At 37.5% G+C, this 18,384-nt stretch overlaps 1 protein-coding gene across 1 annotated transcript; it reads left to right on the top strand.

Annotated features, from left to right (window-relative positions):
* The first annotated feature begins 947 nt into the window (after positions 1 to 947).
* Positions 948 to 18,341, top strand: LOC121896749 (troponin T, fast skeletal muscle isoforms-like). Its single transcript, XM_042410763.1, has 15 exons — positions 948 to 997; positions 2,769 to 2,808; positions 2,949 to 2,962; positions 3,536 to 3,544; positions 5,821 to 5,949; positions 10,530 to 10,547; positions 11,463 to 11,481; positions 11,576 to 11,621; positions 13,248 to 13,364; positions 13,526 to 13,603; positions 14,095 to 14,208; positions 14,361 to 14,470; positions 15,558 to 15,648; positions 17,098 to 17,138; positions 18,107 to 18,341. Exons 2-15 carry the CDS (start codon positions 2,789 to 2,791, stop codon positions 18,141 to 18,143), a joined length of 843 nt encoding a protein of 280 aa, XP_042266697.1. The 5' UTR covers positions 948 to 997; positions 2,769 to 2,788; the 3' UTR covers positions 18,144 to 18,341.
* Positions 18,342 to 18,384: the final 43 nt, after the last annotated feature.

The raw sequence follows: 18,384 nt of genomic DNA, 5'->3' as shown, positions 1-18,384 counted from the left end.
CGTATAAGTTTATTGCGTATCACATTGTGTGAGATGCCTACGATAAAACGTCTGTGTCAGATTGTGTGTCAGTTTGACGCTGTCAGATTGTGAGATGAATGTGTGGCGAATCGTAGAGCTACGATGGAAATAGAAAAAAAGTAAATGATAGCAGAGACGTGTCATCGGCTCGTCATCCATCTGTAGCTCTGATGTTTTGAAAATGCAGCAAAGTCACAAAAACTTCTTTTAAATTGATTTGGTTTGTGTGTGTCATGGAATCAAGTCAAGTGTGTTTTCTCCCTAAACTTTATCAAATCAAAATCAACTCAAGTTTATTGTCATTTTACCATAAATCTCTGTTACCATACATTATATACAAGAAACACTAACATTTATGCAACACAGTCCCTGAGCCCGCATATCTAAGATGTGTTGAGTGCAACTTAAAATAGTTAAAACAATAGTAGAGTAAGTATGAAAACAGTATAAAAAAGACTTAAGTGTTCAGTACGGGTATCCAGCGAAAAACATGCAAATTAAGAGTATATGAAGTTATGCTGCTGTTAGTCGGAGTGAGATGGATCGGTTATTCAGCAGCCTGATAGCTTGTGGGATGGGAGGAAGCTGTTTAACGTTCTCGTGGTTCTTGCTCTGATACTTCGGAACCTCCTGCCTGATGGTAGAGGATCAAAGAGGTTTGTGAAGAGGGTGTGGGGGGTCCCTGACGATGTTAATTGCCTTGTGAAGGCGTCGGCACTGGTAGAGGTCCTGAGTAAAGGGCAGGGAGACTCCAGCGATCTTCTCAGCTCCCCTGACTACCCTCTGCAGGTCTTTAGTGTCACTGTTATTGCAGCTGGAGTAGCAAGTGGAGATGCAGTATGTCAGCGCACTCTCAACGGTGCCTCTGGAGAATGTTGTGAGAATGTTGGGGGGAAGTGTTGCTTGTTTTAGTTTCCTAAGGAAGTGCAGTCTCTGCTGGGCCCGTCTGACAATCCTGGTGGTGTTCGTCGACCAGGTGAGTCTACCCAAGACCTGCACTCCAAGGAACATGATGTTCTCCACTTTCTCCACTTTGGAGCCACTGATGCTGAGGGGTGTTTTCTGAGGCTGTGACCTTCTGAAGTCGGCAATCACCTCCTTCGACATTGAGGACTAGATTATCGTCCAAACACCAGCCAACTTTATTCAAAAAACTGCACTCACAAAATGTCACACTGCCCAGTATACTCTTTATCATTTCATGTCATATTGTGATTGGTTGGTTTGTAGATGTGGGTGGCAGCAGCAGTCACAGAACTTGGTCCTAAATATCTGACTCGGTCAGAATTTTGCCGCAGCCTGTTTTTGGTCACCAAAGCTCCTGGCTGGTTGTTGCTGGACGTATCTCACAGTGAGATCTAGGACACTGTTTTTTACTGATGACCAAAGATTTCACTACATTTCTCTCACGATTGTCAACTTTCATCTCAGACAGCCCAAAATCACACAGTGTAAAGGGGCCTTGCTAGCATCGGTACTGAGATTTGAGAACAGAGACTCTAGTTAATTTGTTATAGCTGTAGGGACATTTTCAGGACAGAAAATAAGACCTGCTGTTTTACTTTCATGCCGTCCAGCATTTAATATCCTCAAAACAATTTAAGAGAGAGTTTGTGAGTATCGCTTGGTTTCAGCCTCAGCAGCTGTTGCTGTGACAAAGATGCCAGTCAGAGCCGTAGCAAATTCAGGCCGATGTGTCATTGCACATGGGAATAAACACAACACCTAAATCCATGCAAAACTGACCCAGAAACAGACACTGAGATGTAAATTGTTGAATGTTTTATCAAGTTTGTGCAAAGTGTAATATTTAGATTAAGTTTGTCATTAAAGGTGCATGAAAAACAATTTTAAGATCTCACCAAACTGCCTCCGGAGTTGTGGTTGACTTCTCTCCTCAACTTTTTACATACTCAGACTTGTACCTTGTACCTACCTACTTTTTTTTCATGAAATAACCAAATCTTTTCATTCACAGTTGTTCAGGTTTTGTATTGATGATTCAACCAGGATGATTCATGTCAATCGGAGCCTTGAAGTGACAGATTATTGCCTGAAAATTTACAAATGCTGCTTGTGTTTCGATCAGGTGATGAAGATCACAGAGGGAAATTTTATTTTAAAACTCATGCATGTAGGATTAAAGCGGATGTGTACTTCAGTGTGTCAGTGTGGAGATTCTCTGGGGAATCATTTCAATTGTTGTTAAAGTATTACTCAGTTTAATAAAATGTATAGAAATCACATATTTGGACAATATGAATAAAATGAGTAATGTCAATGTTTAGTTTTCTGTCTCTGGTTGTGTGTGAGTGTGTTTTGATGTGTGCACGTGTGTCTCAAATGATTGTTGAAAGTAGTGGCAGACTGTCTTAGATTATTTATGCTATTATTTGGAGAAGAGGGCAGGTGTATTATGATACTGCAAATTGTATCTTATATTTTGTGTAAAAGTTTATGTTGGAATCAAATATAAATACTATGAAATAAAACTGATCCAACCTCCTGTTGTCTGTGCAGAAACTTTTGCCAGAAACCATCTAAAACAAATCCTCCCTCTTCAAAGTCTTTGCTTTGCTTTTCTATTCTAAGTACAGTTTCATGGAAATAACAAGTAAACTGGAGCAGGTGAACTGGCAGCAACTGTCTCTGTGTGGATCAAATTCTTAACCTTTTCATATCAACACAGTCTCTCTGCTGCTATTTCAATCCTGTCAACTCATCGGGCTCTTTGTCTTTCCCCTCAGGTGTGAAGTCTGCTGTCACCATGTCTGACGTTGAGGAAGTGTAAGTGAATCCGACTCTGTCAGTAACGACACACGCTGCTGTTTGATGTGGTTTGATGAGTCTTAACATTAATAAAAGAAACCGTCAGCAAGGATTTCATGTCTGATTGATCTCTGAATTTCTTATTTTTTACATTTCAGGGATCAGTACGAGGGTAAGTGACCATTACTCAGAAATGTTTGATTTATTTATTCACAACAAAATAATCAGGCTATAAGACTTTATCCAAAATTATGACACACAATGATTTAATATGTTTTTATTTGTATGTAAATGTACTATTTTAGTTTCACCTCACCCAGTTAGTGACTTTGAAAGGCTTTGTGTGCACAACAGACATGAAAGTGACCTTTGACCTGACAAAATTAGCTCTTGTGTCACCGCTTTTGATTTTGGTAAAAGTAGCCATGTCATCTAAAAGCTGCTCTTCTTCCTATAATAATTAAATTTTCTTCTTAATACACTGGAAATATGTTTGAAATGCACTGTTAATATATACATATTAATATTTTTTGCCTTATATTTTGTACACATTCAGAAGTACATAATATAAAGTATGTCACATACATATTTTTACATAATTTTTTAAAAATGTAACTGTGCATAAGATAATATATGTCAAAGTCAGTTCAGAGGAGATGTTTACATGTAATTATAAAATGACACCATGATTTATCTGTCTCTGTTCTTCCTCTCTATGCTTTCTCTCCACTTTCCACAACTGAAGACGAGGAAGGTAAAGACGACTGAATCGATTTTTATCTCCTTTGCACTTTTGTCAGCTTCTGGGTTTTACGCTTAAGTTAAAGTGTTTGACACTGACATCTGGTTTCTACGCAGACTGTAAACTCACACAGATGTAAGTTTATTAAGCAGGGTTTGCTAAAAGTAGAGCCGAAAGTGAGTGAAAACCTTATTTTGGTTTAGAAGGTGATAAATGTCAATGAGATTGATTGAATACATCTACCTCGTTGCTTTATTCACCCTCGGTTACATTAAAAGTAGCCTTTATCGATTTATTTTATCAATAAATGCCTTTTTTATGAAGACGTTTTTGCTCGTCATTTTCTCGTCCAATCAGTGATCTATTTAATTTTCTGTGCAAAAAGGAAGATAAGATGAGTAAGATGTTTATCTTATAGTTACGTCGGTAGAAAGCTAACTAACACGCAGCTGTCAGTCAAACACTTCTAAGTTAAGGGTAACTTTTTCTGACTGAGTGATGTTTTTTTGATTCACATGGTTAAGAGGAAAATGTGACCGAGCTTCTACGCTCTGTACATTTATTTTCTTGGCATGTGACATGTTCACATTGTCATCTGTAAATGTCACATCAGTATAACTGTCATTGACCTCATTCACACAACTGCAGTGTTTTAAACAGTGGAGGTGGAAAACTACGTGGATAATTCTCATTAAACTGGAGCTGCTACTCCAAAAGTCACAAGAGACTTCACTGAAGATAGAATACATTTTCAAGATGTTAGCTAGCTGTAATGTAGCTGTAATGAGATGTATTAATAACAACTAGCTATTTAAAACTCTTCTAGCTAGCAATCGGCTGTTCTAGCAGCTTCTGTAGCTTCTTTATTTTGGATTTTCTATCATTGGTATTTCTGAAAATGTGAAATGTGTTCCTGGAGTTTCCTTTCTATATTCTAAAGATAAATTAATACTGATTACAAAAATAATAATAAACTTTATCTATATAGCACATTTTAAAACAGTGTTAGCCTACAAGGTGCTTTACAAAGAAAAAAAAAACAAAAACAAATCAGTGCCACAATTAAATAAAAGCCGGCAGATAATAACAAAAAAAGTAATAAAATAACTTAAATACAATAAAATAAGATAAAAACAATGAAATACACAAATAAAACAATTTGGAAACAACATTGAGCAACATTGAACATTAATAAAAGGCTAAAATTAGCATCTATTTCCAATTAGAATTTGAACCTTTTATGCTTTTAACAAAGTTAAAAAGTTAATTTTTAAGCATTCAAAAAAAATGTACATGGCTCATTTTTTTTCCAGCACTGCAGTGTGTTGTGCCTACATCATTATAACTGTTGGTTTCTCCCATATCTATGATATCCACCAACGCTGTCTTCTAACATCACCTTTCTAACGTTTTAGCTGCAAAGATACAAAAATACTGTTGAGTATTAGTTATAAATTTCAATGTAATTTTGAATGAATAGTGTCAAAGAATACACGCTGAGAGATGTGTTTCAATATTCCCCATACAGTATGTTCATATTTATTAAAACTCAAGCACAATACTGTGTGAACAACATATTTCATCAAGTTTTCTGTGTTGATTTTTGTTGCTACATGAGTCCTGTTGTCGTTAGCACCCGAGGGCACTTTTTTAATACTCTGTGCACGGAGCAAAAATACTTTGCTAATATTTATTAAGATTTTATTGTCATATAAAAAGTCATATATCAAGTTTTCTTCAGACTGACTTTTTTGTAGCAGAAGCCATTAAATTTCTGTAAATGCTCCTGTGCTTGTTAGTTTCCATGTCACATTTCTGCTGAATATACAAATGCTAAATATTTATGATCTTTTTTGTTCACAATGTAAAGTTTTGTCAATAATAGTTGACAAAATGATTGAAATAACGTTTACTTAACAAAGTTTACCTATCTCAATTTATGGCCGCTCTAGGCTTCCATACTCTGGATTCATCAGGACCATTCATTTAAACAGGTTTCCAAACAGAATTGGTGAAATGTTCGTATGATCTTTGTACGTAACATCAGCACATAACTGGCTTCAGGTAGCTCCACCTCCGCTGCTGTGTGAATAAGGTCACATGACTCTGTCTCATCATCACCTGTTTCTCTCTCTCTGTTCTCCAGCAGTGCTGTCCGTCGCTCACCCATCCATCATCTCTGTAACTAAAGTAATCTCTCACTTATGGTTTCTAATGGCTCTGTCATGTCTGTGGTCTTCATTAACGGCCTTCTCCGACACCCTTTGGTGCATGCTGCGTGCCCGTAGCCCAGGAGGAGGTAGTAGAAGTAGAAGTAGCCCCTGAGGCGGAGGCCCAGGTAGAAGCAGAACCAGAAGTAGAGCCTGAACCAGAAGCAGAGCCAGAACCAGAACAAGAACCAGAACCTGAGGAGGAAGGTACGTGGCATGGGCAGTCTGTTCACCCTTCTCCTGCAGGACATTCAGCACTCTATAGGATAGTCAGGTCTGTCGACATCAACACGCTGCAAAACATATCCTGCTTGACAAGTCAAAGTAACGAGTCTAAAAGGACAATTCAGCATGATTTGAGGTTTTGCTCATATTTTAAATTTTACATTCCTCCAGTACATTTCCTAAAAAAAATCTAATTTCTATATCAAAAGTCAATTTGTTCTATTACAATACTAAATATAATAGAAAATAAATAACTGGAGTCTTTCCATTCAGTCAGTAAAGGAAGTAGAAGCACACAATTATATTTTGAATAGAATAGAATAGAATAGAATAGAATAGAATAGAATAGAATAGAATAGAATAGAATAGGATGCCTTTATTGTCATTGCACAGCTGTACAACGAAATTTAGTGCCTCCCCTGACTGGTGCATACAATATATATAAAAACAAAACACAAGCAGCAGAATCTGCAACATATGCACTGCATATTTTAGACTACACACATAAATAAGTATAAAACAAGTTCTTTTTAAAAGTTAATTGATAAAAAATAGTCAATGTATTGCACTTAGTCCCAGAAATATGGAGTTCAGTTCAGTAGGATGGTCTATTATTGCACTTGGTCCGAGAGATATTGGACAGTCTTGCACTTGAGAGCAATGTTGCACTTCTGATTTCCTAAATTTCTTTTTCAATGTGTTTTAGGAAATGCATTTTTTATTAAGCTCCACCTCAGAATAACCAAAGAAGGAGTCCACCCACAGTCTGAGGAAAGACATGAAGGAAGATTTTCTCACATAGTTTGATAGTTTGAATAGATTTTAAACTCCTGCCATGTCATCACTTTGTGGCACAATATTTACTGAAAATTTGGGTCTGTTTGACACACCAAAATCCCCAAATTTCTAACTTTATGGCAGTAACTTGCGCAGAAAGAGTGATGTTGTTAATGTAACTGCCAGCTTTTGAAAAGTTTGATTCCTGTCTTTGCTGCATGTTGTTATCAAACTGCAGCTGGTCTTGGACTCCTGGACAATCAAACATATCTTCTATTATGCAACTGTTGAAAATCTACTGAAATTTTACATTATAGTTTAACTTAAGATTTTGACAGTCAGTGTTGAGGAAAAGCTGCTGAAATTACAATATTTAGCTCGATGTTTTATGTCAGACTGCATTTGGTGTTACTAGAATTTAACTAGTAACATTATTGGAACCAATGTGTTGTTTTTTTTCCTATAAATGAGGTCTGGAATCTCTCGACCATCTGCCATTTTGTATATTACCAAAGTACATAAACATATATTGCTTCTTTTTTGGGAGGAACTGCTAATATTTAGACATTTTGTCATAACTCTGAGATATGTTGGTTTCAAAGTGATTTATAACTGTGAGGGAATGGAGGAAATGAGCAGAAACTCGAATCATCCTAAAATAGTTTTGAAAATCTTTGTCTTGTGAAGTTTGATATATTTGCAGTTCACTAATTCTCTAGTTACCCTTCAGCCTTTTAATTACCTCCTCTTCATAACTGCCCAGTATTACAAAAGTTGTAAATCTGCAGAATTTGTGAACTTTCAGGATGCACTCCCAGCAGGAACAGATTCTTTTTTTAGTTTTAGATTTTTAGATAAACTAGAACAAGAACACAAAATCCACATGTCTCCAAAATTTGGAGTGGAACTTAGTAGTTCAAATGCTTTAATTCACTGCCAGTATCTACTATAAGTCACATTAAAGGACGGGTTCATAATTTTTCAAGTCTGTCTTAAAACATCAGTCAGGTGTCCATATGAACACTGAAAGAGGTTTTCCTCATATTTACAATCTTTTTAGCATCAAATTCCCTCTTTGTGTTTCCTTGGACAGTGTTTCCCTGGAAGTATAGTAACAAAAATGCCTGAAGCTTCATATTAGCTTCAGATAAACTGTTAAATACATTTTTGCACAGAAGGAGGACTGTGGATTTTGTCCCCCATCATTTACATTGTAAGTGCATTATGAAGGGATCTTCTAATGGTCAGTATGAACAGGAGGAATGATTACAGCAAGAAAAACATGTTTCACTGTTCATTTGGGCTCATGACTGTTGTTTTAAGTCAGACTTGAACAGTCATCTTAAAAGTCAGGCCAGAAAACACATTTTAATCCATTTAGACCAACCTCAGACCTCAGGTCACTGCGTCAATCCGAAAGGTCACAGAACACACAGCGCCCGTATATAATGCTTCAAAACACATGGGCTCATTTTATTCTGTGTTAGCACAAATAACATCTGCGTCATTTTCTGGATACATCACCGCCCTTCTGTCCAGCATCTACGCACATCGACTTTCCAGGAGAGCATTGGTTTAATTATTCATATTCGCTTCCCGGATCCGTTGGGCACGTCAAGGCCAGTGTGCGTTGCACTTTAGTGCCTTTTAGTGTCTTTGAACATTTGAGCTTTGCTTTATACAATGTCCACAGTTTTTACATCATATCAGCATCAGTTTTAGCTTACACATGATCACAATAAAACATTTTGTCCTGTTTCCAGCATTATTGCACAATGCCACATGTGTGTTTTGAATATGAGATGTGCATATAAATGTTGAAAGGGAGAAGAAAAACAGCTGCCTTTACATGAATCTACAACACTGTCTCATCCAAGGCCTTGAAACATTCCTTCCTATGTCTCATCTTGTTGTTAATGACTGCCTTTTGGCATGCTCATGAACCAATCTTTAAGGCTGTAACAGAATGGATGATGGGTAATTCCCAGTCATGTAAAAGCAATTTCTTCACCTCCCTTCACACCATGTTTAGCATCTTTCTCTCTGTGTGTAGATGAAGAGTGACACTGGCAAACTGCTCTAAAGCATTTACAGTGGGGTGTTGTGATGCAAAGTAATCATCCTGACTATTCAAGTATAAAGAGGAAATGTTTATTTTGTTCAAATGCTTTTATTATCTGTGCAAACTGTTTCACACAGAGTGGAGTCACTGCAGAAGTCCCAGGCTTTTAATGTATGCTTACTGAACTAATCTTTTAATGTCGCTGCCTCAGCAGTGTCAGATTGGAAGTCATCAAGTTTTGATACATTTCAAGTCTGGTACACAGTTGATAAATCAGCGTTTAACAATTGCTGACCACTAGATGGCAGAAATACTTGCTAATTTAGTTAGTACTATGTTAGCAAAAACGTGTCTAGTTAGTTAACATTGAGCAGAACCAAGACGAAAACAGCCATTGGAATTTACTTTCTCACCACATGTTGAATGTAAGACCAGTGTTCACTAGGTTTAGTCAATAAGTTCACATAAGTTAAGAGATCAGAATAGGTAGTTTACTCGTGCTGTGCCTGCATCGAGTGTTTTCTGATCTGCTGCGTCTATGGTTAAGGTCTAGTTAGGTTGACGCAACTACAACTACCAAGTTAAGGTTACAGAGCGTCTATATTCTCCAGAGCAAAGTCAGGAAAAAGGCATATTCTATAGTTGGAAGGAAAAAAAACAGCAAAAAGAATGATGTATTGGTCTTTTAGATGAATTTATTCTCAATGTGTCAGCCTATTGATTGTGAATAAATTCATAGACCGATACATGAGATGATTCTTTGTGCTGGTTTTTTTTAAACTATGGAGTGTTTCTTTTTTCCTGACTTACAATATAGACGCCACTTTTTTTAGGCAGAGCACCCGTCTGAATTGCAGTGCCTGTCTACACTTATGAGCTATATTAAGGTTAGGGATCGTTTGCCTTCATTTTTAAAAGAAATCAGCATTTACTGTTGTAGGAGGCAGAATGTAAACCAACATCTCCGGTGTCAAAGTCATTCAGTTTGTTGGCAGAATCATCCAACCTGACCTACCGACTGGAGGTTTTACGAAGGTTTAACAAGGATACGCTACGTCCATCTTTGCTATTTTGACTGGAGAGTAATTACTCTCAGCAGTCATAACCCCAAAAGGGCACTTGGCAGAAAAACACAGGTCATTTTAAGGTTTTTAACCATGGTTTAAACAAATAACAAATACTACCATTGGTTATCTAACAGTGTCAGTTTATTCTTGGGTTGGTCAACCATTGATGTTAATTGATTACAGCATGAGAGTGGTGTTCTGTATGGGAGAAGAACAGCTACACAAGTAAAACCACTCTTTCTGCACAGTGCCACGTTCATCAGTTTCATTCTCTCTCAATCAGTCCTTATAGTATAGAAAATAACTAAGGAATAAAGCCAATAAAGATGATCTGAAAGGCTATTAGATTTTGAAAGAAGTTCACCAGAACGTCCTTATTAACATGCAGTCAGGAGGAACATGCAATGTTCTCGCCAAAGAAAAGGAACATTAGGAAAGAAAGAGCAGTCTGCAGTATTAATGCAGTATTAATGCATGACATGGGACTTGTGCAGTGGCTGCCACTACACTACACAGTAAGGATATAAACACCCCAGTTTAGTAAATGTGCTTCGTAAGCTGTGCATCATAAAGAGGACAGGAACAGGCTTCCAGCGCCGAGTTCAATCACTAATGATTTCTGTTCTGCCCTCGCTTTGGATGCTTGCTGCACGCAGAGGCCTATGAAGAAGAAGGTATGTTGATCCGGATTCTTATGTGTTCTTCTGTTTTGACCTTTTATCTGTTTCTCTGTTGGCCAGTGAGTCTTTCACACATGAACAATTCAAACAATTTGTTTGTTTCACACTTCCTGTGTCCCCTTTAAACCTGTTATTGATGTAGTTGATGTAGTTAGCCAACGGAGGTGACGTGGAGGAAAAGGTTGAGGTCATGGTTACGGGCCTCACTGCTCATCTCTGCTTCTTTTCTTTTTTGCATAATTGTGTCCTGCCAGTGGAGGACGAAGATCAAGATGGTAGTTTGTATTTCCTGCTGAGTCGCTGTTTCTTTGCCTGCATTTTCTTCCCGTGTTGATTGTTTTAGTGTGAGGGTCACAAACTTTGTTATTTGTTCCTGTTAGAATCCTAGTTGGTTTTTTTTTGTTGTTGTTGTTTTTTTTACCTTGCACATCAATTAACAGTAATTACACAGTCAAACTTAGTGTCAAAAGTGTGTGTGTAAGTATGCTCGGAAAATTAAACTATTAAATAGTTTCCGTAGTGATTTATGGCACAGTTTACTGATCCTGATTAGCACTTGAAACGACTCAGATGATATTGGTTTGATTTACACACTAATGCACAACAAATTAACACCGTGAAAAAGAAAAATCAGGTAACACTGTGTACTTACAGTACTTAAAGGAGAGGCTAACATACAGGAGTCAGGCCCCTGATGTTAGAAAGACTCACACTCACACGACAATGATCTACTGGAAGTGTGAAACAACTTGCAGCCCTCAGATGTAACTCAGCTTGTCTACATGGAACATCCCCCCTAATTAACCAGCAGCTCTTTAGACTGCGTCTCTCTCCACGTTCGTGTCTCTAACAGTTTGATCTCTCTCTTCTCTCCCTGTTGCTGTTTTGATGCTGATGCTGAATTACCAGAGGAAAAGCCAAAGTTCAAGTGAGTAAATTCTCTAAATTCTCTGACTGAAACATCATGTTTTCACACCGGTGACATGTGTAAGTTATAATATGAATGTTATTTCCTTCAATAGACCCTCTGCTCCGAAGATCCCTGATGGCGAGAAAGTAGACTTTGATGTAGGTTGTCAACTGATACTCATCCAAGAAAAAATAACTGAATGTGTAGCCTTTAAACAATGAACTAATCCTACTAACAAGTATTATGTGTATCTAAATTCTGATATATCTTATTCCACTGTGTAAAAACATGTCAATGAGCCAGACCACCGCACTGGGTGACACATTCCTTAGTGTGACTAAGACTAATAGACACTCAGTAGTTTACTCAATAGTGAGCGGTAAATAGAGATTTCAGACATTTACTCACTGATGATCATTTTGCGTCATCACAGCAATAAAGTCACACAGCGGTAACTGCATCTGTAAAATGCAACGCATTGCACTGTGGGATTGTTATCTAAAAGCAGTGCACATGCCATACTACATTTTTGAGTGCACTATATACACAGGTGGATAAAATTACACACCAGATGGCAGAGGCTAAATATAGTGTATTGTTTAGTATATGGAGAGGAATTTCAGACACAGCCCTCTTTCATACTTTGGATGCGAACCAAGAAACCAAATCCTCTACCACAACAAGGTGGTTTGAGATTAGTTCCAGTCAAATTGTGGCAGCAACCGACGTCCAGTCAGAACACTTTCTGTACTATAATAATATGCATGTCATGACATACATCAGTAACATTCTTTTTCATCTGTTTATTGGTATTTTAGTTAACAAACCAGCAGTACACATTGTATACAAATTACATAAAATACATTAAATACACAAACAGATAAAAATAATAAGGACAGTGCACATACAGTATAAATATATCATGACATACAACAGTTTTTACATCTGTTTATTGGTATTTTAGTTAAACAAGCAGTACAAATTGTATACAAATTATAGGAAATACAAAAACAGTGCAGAATTTACATACACAGACACGTAAAAACAATAGGACAGTGCATATACAGTATAAATATTAACCAAGGTACAAAGCTGCTTTACATGGTGATTATTGACATCTTACATTAGCCTTGTTATTGTAGCAAAGAGTTAATAGGATATTTATTGCGTAGCCTCTACATAATCAATGAAGGGTTGCCAAGTCTCATGGGATTACTTAGCGGAAACTTGTTAAGTGACTCTGAGTTTTTCCAGTTTAAGATGTTGCGTAACATCTTCGATCAACATAGTGTAGGTGGGAAGCTGTGCCTGTTTCCAGTTCAGTAGAATTCATCTGTGTGCTATAAGGGTTATGAAACTTTCCACAGAAGAAGTGAGTCCTCTAAGGGAACACTCCTTTCCTGGTACCCCAAATACAACCAACACTGGCTCCGGTTCTACCATGTGTCCCAGGCTATCAGACAAAGTTTTAAATATGGAGTTCCAAAAATTGGACAATTTTGGGCATTGCGAGAACGTGTGCCCCAACGAGGCAGGAAATACCCCACAATGGTCACACAAAGGATCTTCATTAGGATATGACATTCTTACTCTGTTTGCAAGAAAACTTACAAAATAACATTCATCACTGATGTATGAGACAGAATACATTTCAGTCAAGACAGGTTGCAATCAGATTTGTGATCTCTTCATCTGCACTTTGGCTAGGTTTAAATGAAAGTGTTTACACAGTGTTTACAGCAACTATCTTTTGGTAACTGCTGTCTTCTGTTTGTTTCTTGCAGGACATCCAGAAGAAACGTCAAAACAAAGACCTGGTCGAGCTGCAGTCGCTGATCGATGCTCACTTTGAGTGCAGAAAGAAGGAAGAAGAGGAGCTCATTGCTCTCAAAGAAAGAATTGTGAGATTTTGCTCAAAACACATTGATTACATATGCAAAATGATAACTTTTTGAAGATCACCAATCAATTAAAGCCAGATGTATGAAAATAAACAAGACAACTACAGCATTATCTTAATTTCTGTTTAATTGCGATGTTGTCTTTTGGTTTGCGTGTTCAGGAGAAGCGCCGCGCTGAGCGAGCTGAGCAGCAGAGGATTCGTGCTGAGAAGGATAAAGAGCGGCAGGCCAGGCGGGAGGTACACAGCTCCTGTTTCTTATATCGTCGCAACCTCAATCTGTGACTTTATTCTTTCTGTTCTTTCAACATTTGGTGAAGCATTTCAAAGAGATGAATTGATTTGATTCATTTGATCCACATTTACAAACATCCATCTGTGGTCGTCATTTTCAGTAAAGACGGTGGATTTGAAGAGTAATTTAACATCAAGCTGAAAAGCAGTGTTTCACTAACATCTGGGTTACAGTTTCAAGCATGTTGCACATCTCACCAAACCTGGCAGTGATGTCACAGTGTACTGACCACAGAGTGCATTTCTGCATCGCTGCAGGAAGTTGAGAACTTCAACCACTGGAGGGTAGCACAAACAAGGTTTTTAGCTGCTGTTAAGTTACTCCTAAAACTGTTTGTGGACATTACTAGCAAGAGGAAAAAATAAAACCACACTCATGCTGTCCTTTTACTTGTCATGGTGTCGAATCACGATAATCTTCGAAATTCGTTTGGCAGGCTGAACGGATGAGAAAGGAGGATGCCGAAGCCCACAGGAAGGCTGAGGATGAAGCCAAGAAGAAGATAGCTCTGACAAATATGGGGTCCGGCTACAGCGGCCTTCTGCAGAGGGTAACTTTTCATCATTTTTTTTATTGTTGGGATTTTAAATGTGTTTCTCAGATGTCTGCTTCAACTTCATACAAAACAGGTATCAAAGTGAAAAAAATATATAAATATGGAGGTTTTTAACCTGTTTTGATTTACTGGTTGGAATTTTGTAGGCTGAACAGAGGAGAGGCAAGAAGCAGACTGAAAGAGAAAAGAAGAAGAAGATTCTGGCAGAGAGACTCAAACCCCTGACTATCGACAATCTCAGCGAGGACAATCTGAAGTAACACACGGCAGGGAACGAAAAGACAAGTCACAGTCTAGATAATAAAGCAGTGACACCACAGAGGACATGCATTATTAAGTTTACATATGAGAATAAAAAAGGGGGGGAAAATCTGCCATCTCTCAGCTGTCAGTACAGGAAATATTGAATTATTTAAAATCTTCTCCACAATGAAGTCAGAGGAAGGACGATGGCTCTGCCCCAATAATCTATCTTTTTCTGTTGATAAGATTTTACTGATTGGCAATTTTAGGACAATTACAGGAATGTTTCATTAAATTATTCCTGCAACTTTTTCAAAAAAAGATAAATTAACAAGAGTCTACTCTCATGCTAGCGGCTGTACTTGAGCATTGTGGTGCTTTGAGTTGAACGCTATCATCAACATGCTCACAATGATAATACCATGAATGTCATGATAAGGTCATGAAATGTCTGTTGTTGAGATATTACACTACAAAACCATATGGTGGCACTAGAGGGTCACAGAAGTCATTTACAGTATAATGTCAGTGAGCGATGAATGTCTGAAATTTGGTTCCAATCCATCAAGTAGATACTGAGATATTTCATTGAAAGAGTGAAAACTTTGACCGGCTGGTGGTGCTGACAGAAAAGTCACCAAGTGCTTAGGATTCATCCTCTGGGAACCATGAACGTCTTCAAAATTTCATGGCAATCGATCCAGCAGCTGTAGAGATCTTTCAGTCTGGACCAAAGTGAAGGACTGACCAACAGAATGCCATTCCTAGAGTCATGCTGCTAGCACAGCTAAAAATAACAACAGTAGACACATCCCCCCCTTTATATTTATACCCTTTCATTATGATATGTTTGAGGTATTGTTCAGCATGTTCAGGTGTTAAAGTGCTGGCCTTTCAACCAAATTAAAGCCAAATGTAATCATTTGGTTTCTCATCCATGTGTTATGTTCAAAGCTACCTGCTCCACTAATCTAATTTTGATATAATATGAGGAAAATAATTGGGTTCAGATGAAGACTCAATCATAGGGTAAAACATTTTATTCCTAGCTGCATTCAGAGATTGCCTATTGAATGCTTGTGGTTTGTGTTGTTTGTCAGGGAAAAGGCGAAGGAGCTGTGGTCATGGCTGCACAACCTGGAGGCAATTAAGTACGATTACTGCGAGAGGCTCAAGAGACAGAGATATGAGGTCAGTGAGAAAGAGATATGAGGATATTTTGTATATTTTGTGCTGCAACAAACTCACAATCTCCACATTTCTTGGTCTGCCCATTTCATTTGAAACTTAGGAACAAGTATATCTAGATATTTAAGTTACCACATTTTCCTTGATAAGAACATTTCTCATGATTTACTACCACACTATGCTCAAAATTACAAAGGAAGTGATGAATGTGTGATTACTTTAGTGTGAAATGTATTTATCTCGTAATGACTTTTCCTGCATGTGGCTGTTTCTCCCCTGGTAACACAGATAGTTTGGTGTGGTTTGCAGAAAACAGTCGGAGCATTTCCTGCTTGATTTATCGGCAGTGACACATCTGCCTGCGTCAGTTTCTGTTTGATGTTGTACATTCACATTCTTCTCTGGTTAAATCATCCAGAATGGACAGTCATGTGACATACAACATGATATTCCCTCTCACTACCAATCATATCTAAAAAAAAATTTAAATAACTATAGACTTTTTAAATTAAAGAGGATATATTTTGCCCATTTCCAGCTCTATATTTATATTCCGGGGCTCTACTGGAATATCTTTGTATGATTTACAGTTCAAAAAACTCCTTATTCATTTCATACTGGCCTTTTATGCAGCCCCTTAGTTCAGCCTCTGTCTGAAACAGGCCGTTTTAGCTCCCGTCCCCTCCCGATGAGCCCACTCTGTTCTGATTGGTTCCTCCAGCTCTGGAGGCCACATAAACACACAGTAGTGGCAGAATTTTATGTATTTTTCTCGTTCCCTACTCAAAACAGAAACTTCTCAAATACATCTGTACATGTTTGAGCCCGAATCTGATCCAAAATATGCAGGTGTATCAGAGCAGGCTGAAGACTTTTAGGAAGGATTTTTACATTCACCTCAAGTTTTGGAACTCTACTATGAACTATGATATATCTACTATGTACTACATAGACATCTGACATCTTAACAGTATAAAAATAACTGATAATCACAAGCATTATATATCCCTTTTAAGAGGTTAATTAATGATTACATTTTGTGAGGTGACACAACTTAAACATACAGTAGGTGGTTAAAACTTTACATAAAGGGCTAATCCAATTATGACGATGTGAATCACTTAAACCACCCTGGTTTACACTCTATCTGGGAGACTATCTGGTGTGTATGGTAACATTTATATCTGTGTCAAAGTTTGTATCACAAGCATTTGCCAGTGTACAACAACAACAAGAAAACAAACAAATGCATCGAGAGAAAAATGGATGAAAATACAAAAAAAGTGAAACACAAGAATATATATTAATACAATATAATATTAACCTTGACATTAAAAGTCAAACTATAAGGAAAAAAGTAAATAAATGGGTAAATTTGTTTAGAATTGTGTTGGAAGTGCTACTCAGGTGAGAAGTATCTGTCAGTTTCAATCACAACTGTCTGTCTTTCAGGTGATCTCTCTCAGAAACCGCATCGATGAGCTGCAGAAACAGTAAGTACCCGCTCTCATAAATATGAAAATAAAGATAAACAGTGAGTATTGACACCACGACATTTGCAGACAACATCAGAGAAAACTAGTTTCACCATCAAATAAAACTTAAAAAATCACAACGTACATACAAAATTCACAGTTTATGTGAACCCCCCCAAAAAACAGCTTCGGATAACTCTGTTTTTACAGGTTTCTAATATTTCAAAATAATTTCACAATAATTTCCGAGACATGTCCTGGAAAGAACTCTTGAAAGAACATTTGATATTAATTACTGGGAAAATAGAGACAGTGTCCAAATACTTGTTTGCATAATCTAGAGAGTATTTTAGTCAGTGAGCAGCTCAGCCTAACAAGCAAAAATGTGAAATTAGTCCCCAAGAAGGCATACAGTAAAAAATATGTCTCCAATAATAAATTTTAAAAAGTACTTTAATTGAATTTTTCTTTAGAGGATATTCCTGTTGTCAATATAAGTAGCAACATTACATAATTCTTTTCAGGAGATTCCTTGGAAATGTCGAGAAAATTATCCAGAAATTACATGTAAAATAAAGCATCATCCAGCTCTGTTTAATATCTAAAACACTAACTGCTAAAAAACTTGTTTGAATGAAAACAAATCACTTTCTTTATATGTTTATTTGTGTCTTATTTACTAGTTTGTTTATACTTTTCTCCTTGTTACCAGGTGTAATCCTGTTTATAGCTGACTTTGATTTACCTGGTTATTATTAGAGTGTTATCAATTATTTTCTGTATTTTCAAAGTTTTAATTAGTGTGATTGGACACTAGAGGCCGCTGTAGCTCCAAAGGAAAATCAGTATATTCAAGGAATCAAATATTCCTTCAGTGTTGCTACAGCGGCCTAGTTTAACCCCTGATGTGTTGATATTCTGGTATTTTTCTGTAAAGGATCAATTTGCAGATCTGACTCTGTTTTTGCGCTTTTTGCGCCTTGCAGCAGCAAGAAGGGAGCCGCCTCACGCCGCAGAAAGTGAGCGGCTCCTCGGTGCCGTTCAGGCCGGACAGGAGGCTCGTTTCCTCGGCCAAGGCAGTGGCCCAGACCACCGAGACACCTGCAGCTCCGGTACCACGGCAACAACTGGACGTCTTACCGCCTGTGTTTGCTTAATTGAGTGAAATTGTTTTCTGGATGAATTTAACTCCAATAAAGAAATAAAAAAGTTTTACATCAATGTGTTTGTGTAAATATGATATGATGGTTCAGACAGTAAAATG

Source organism: Thunnus maccoyii, chromosome 1, assembly GCF_910596095.1.
Source record: "Thunnus maccoyii chromosome 1, fThuMac1.1, whole genome shotgun sequence".
NCBI classification, from domain to species: domain Eukaryota; kingdom Metazoa; phylum Chordata; class Actinopteri; order Scombriformes; family Scombridae; genus Thunnus; species Thunnus maccoyii.
The sequence above is the reverse complement of the archived record's forward strand: the minus strand, read 5'-3'. Positions and strand labels throughout refer to the sequence as shown.

What these genes read in the sequence shown, in the direction of transcription:
- LOC121896749 (XM_042410763.1), top strand. Translation starts at nt 2,789, where the DNA reads ATGTCTGACGTTGAGGAAGT. An exon ending in AGCGGCAGGCCAGGCGGGAG is followed by an intron (nt 13,604 to 14,094) that starts GTACACAGCTCC and finishes TTCGTTTGGCAG; the next exon opens with GCTGAACGGATGAGAAAGGA. An exon ending in ATCGATGAGCTGCAGAAACA is followed by an intron (nt 17,139 to 18,106) that starts GTAAGTACCCGC and finishes TGCGCCTTGCAG; the next exon opens with CAGCAAGAAGGGAGCCGCCT.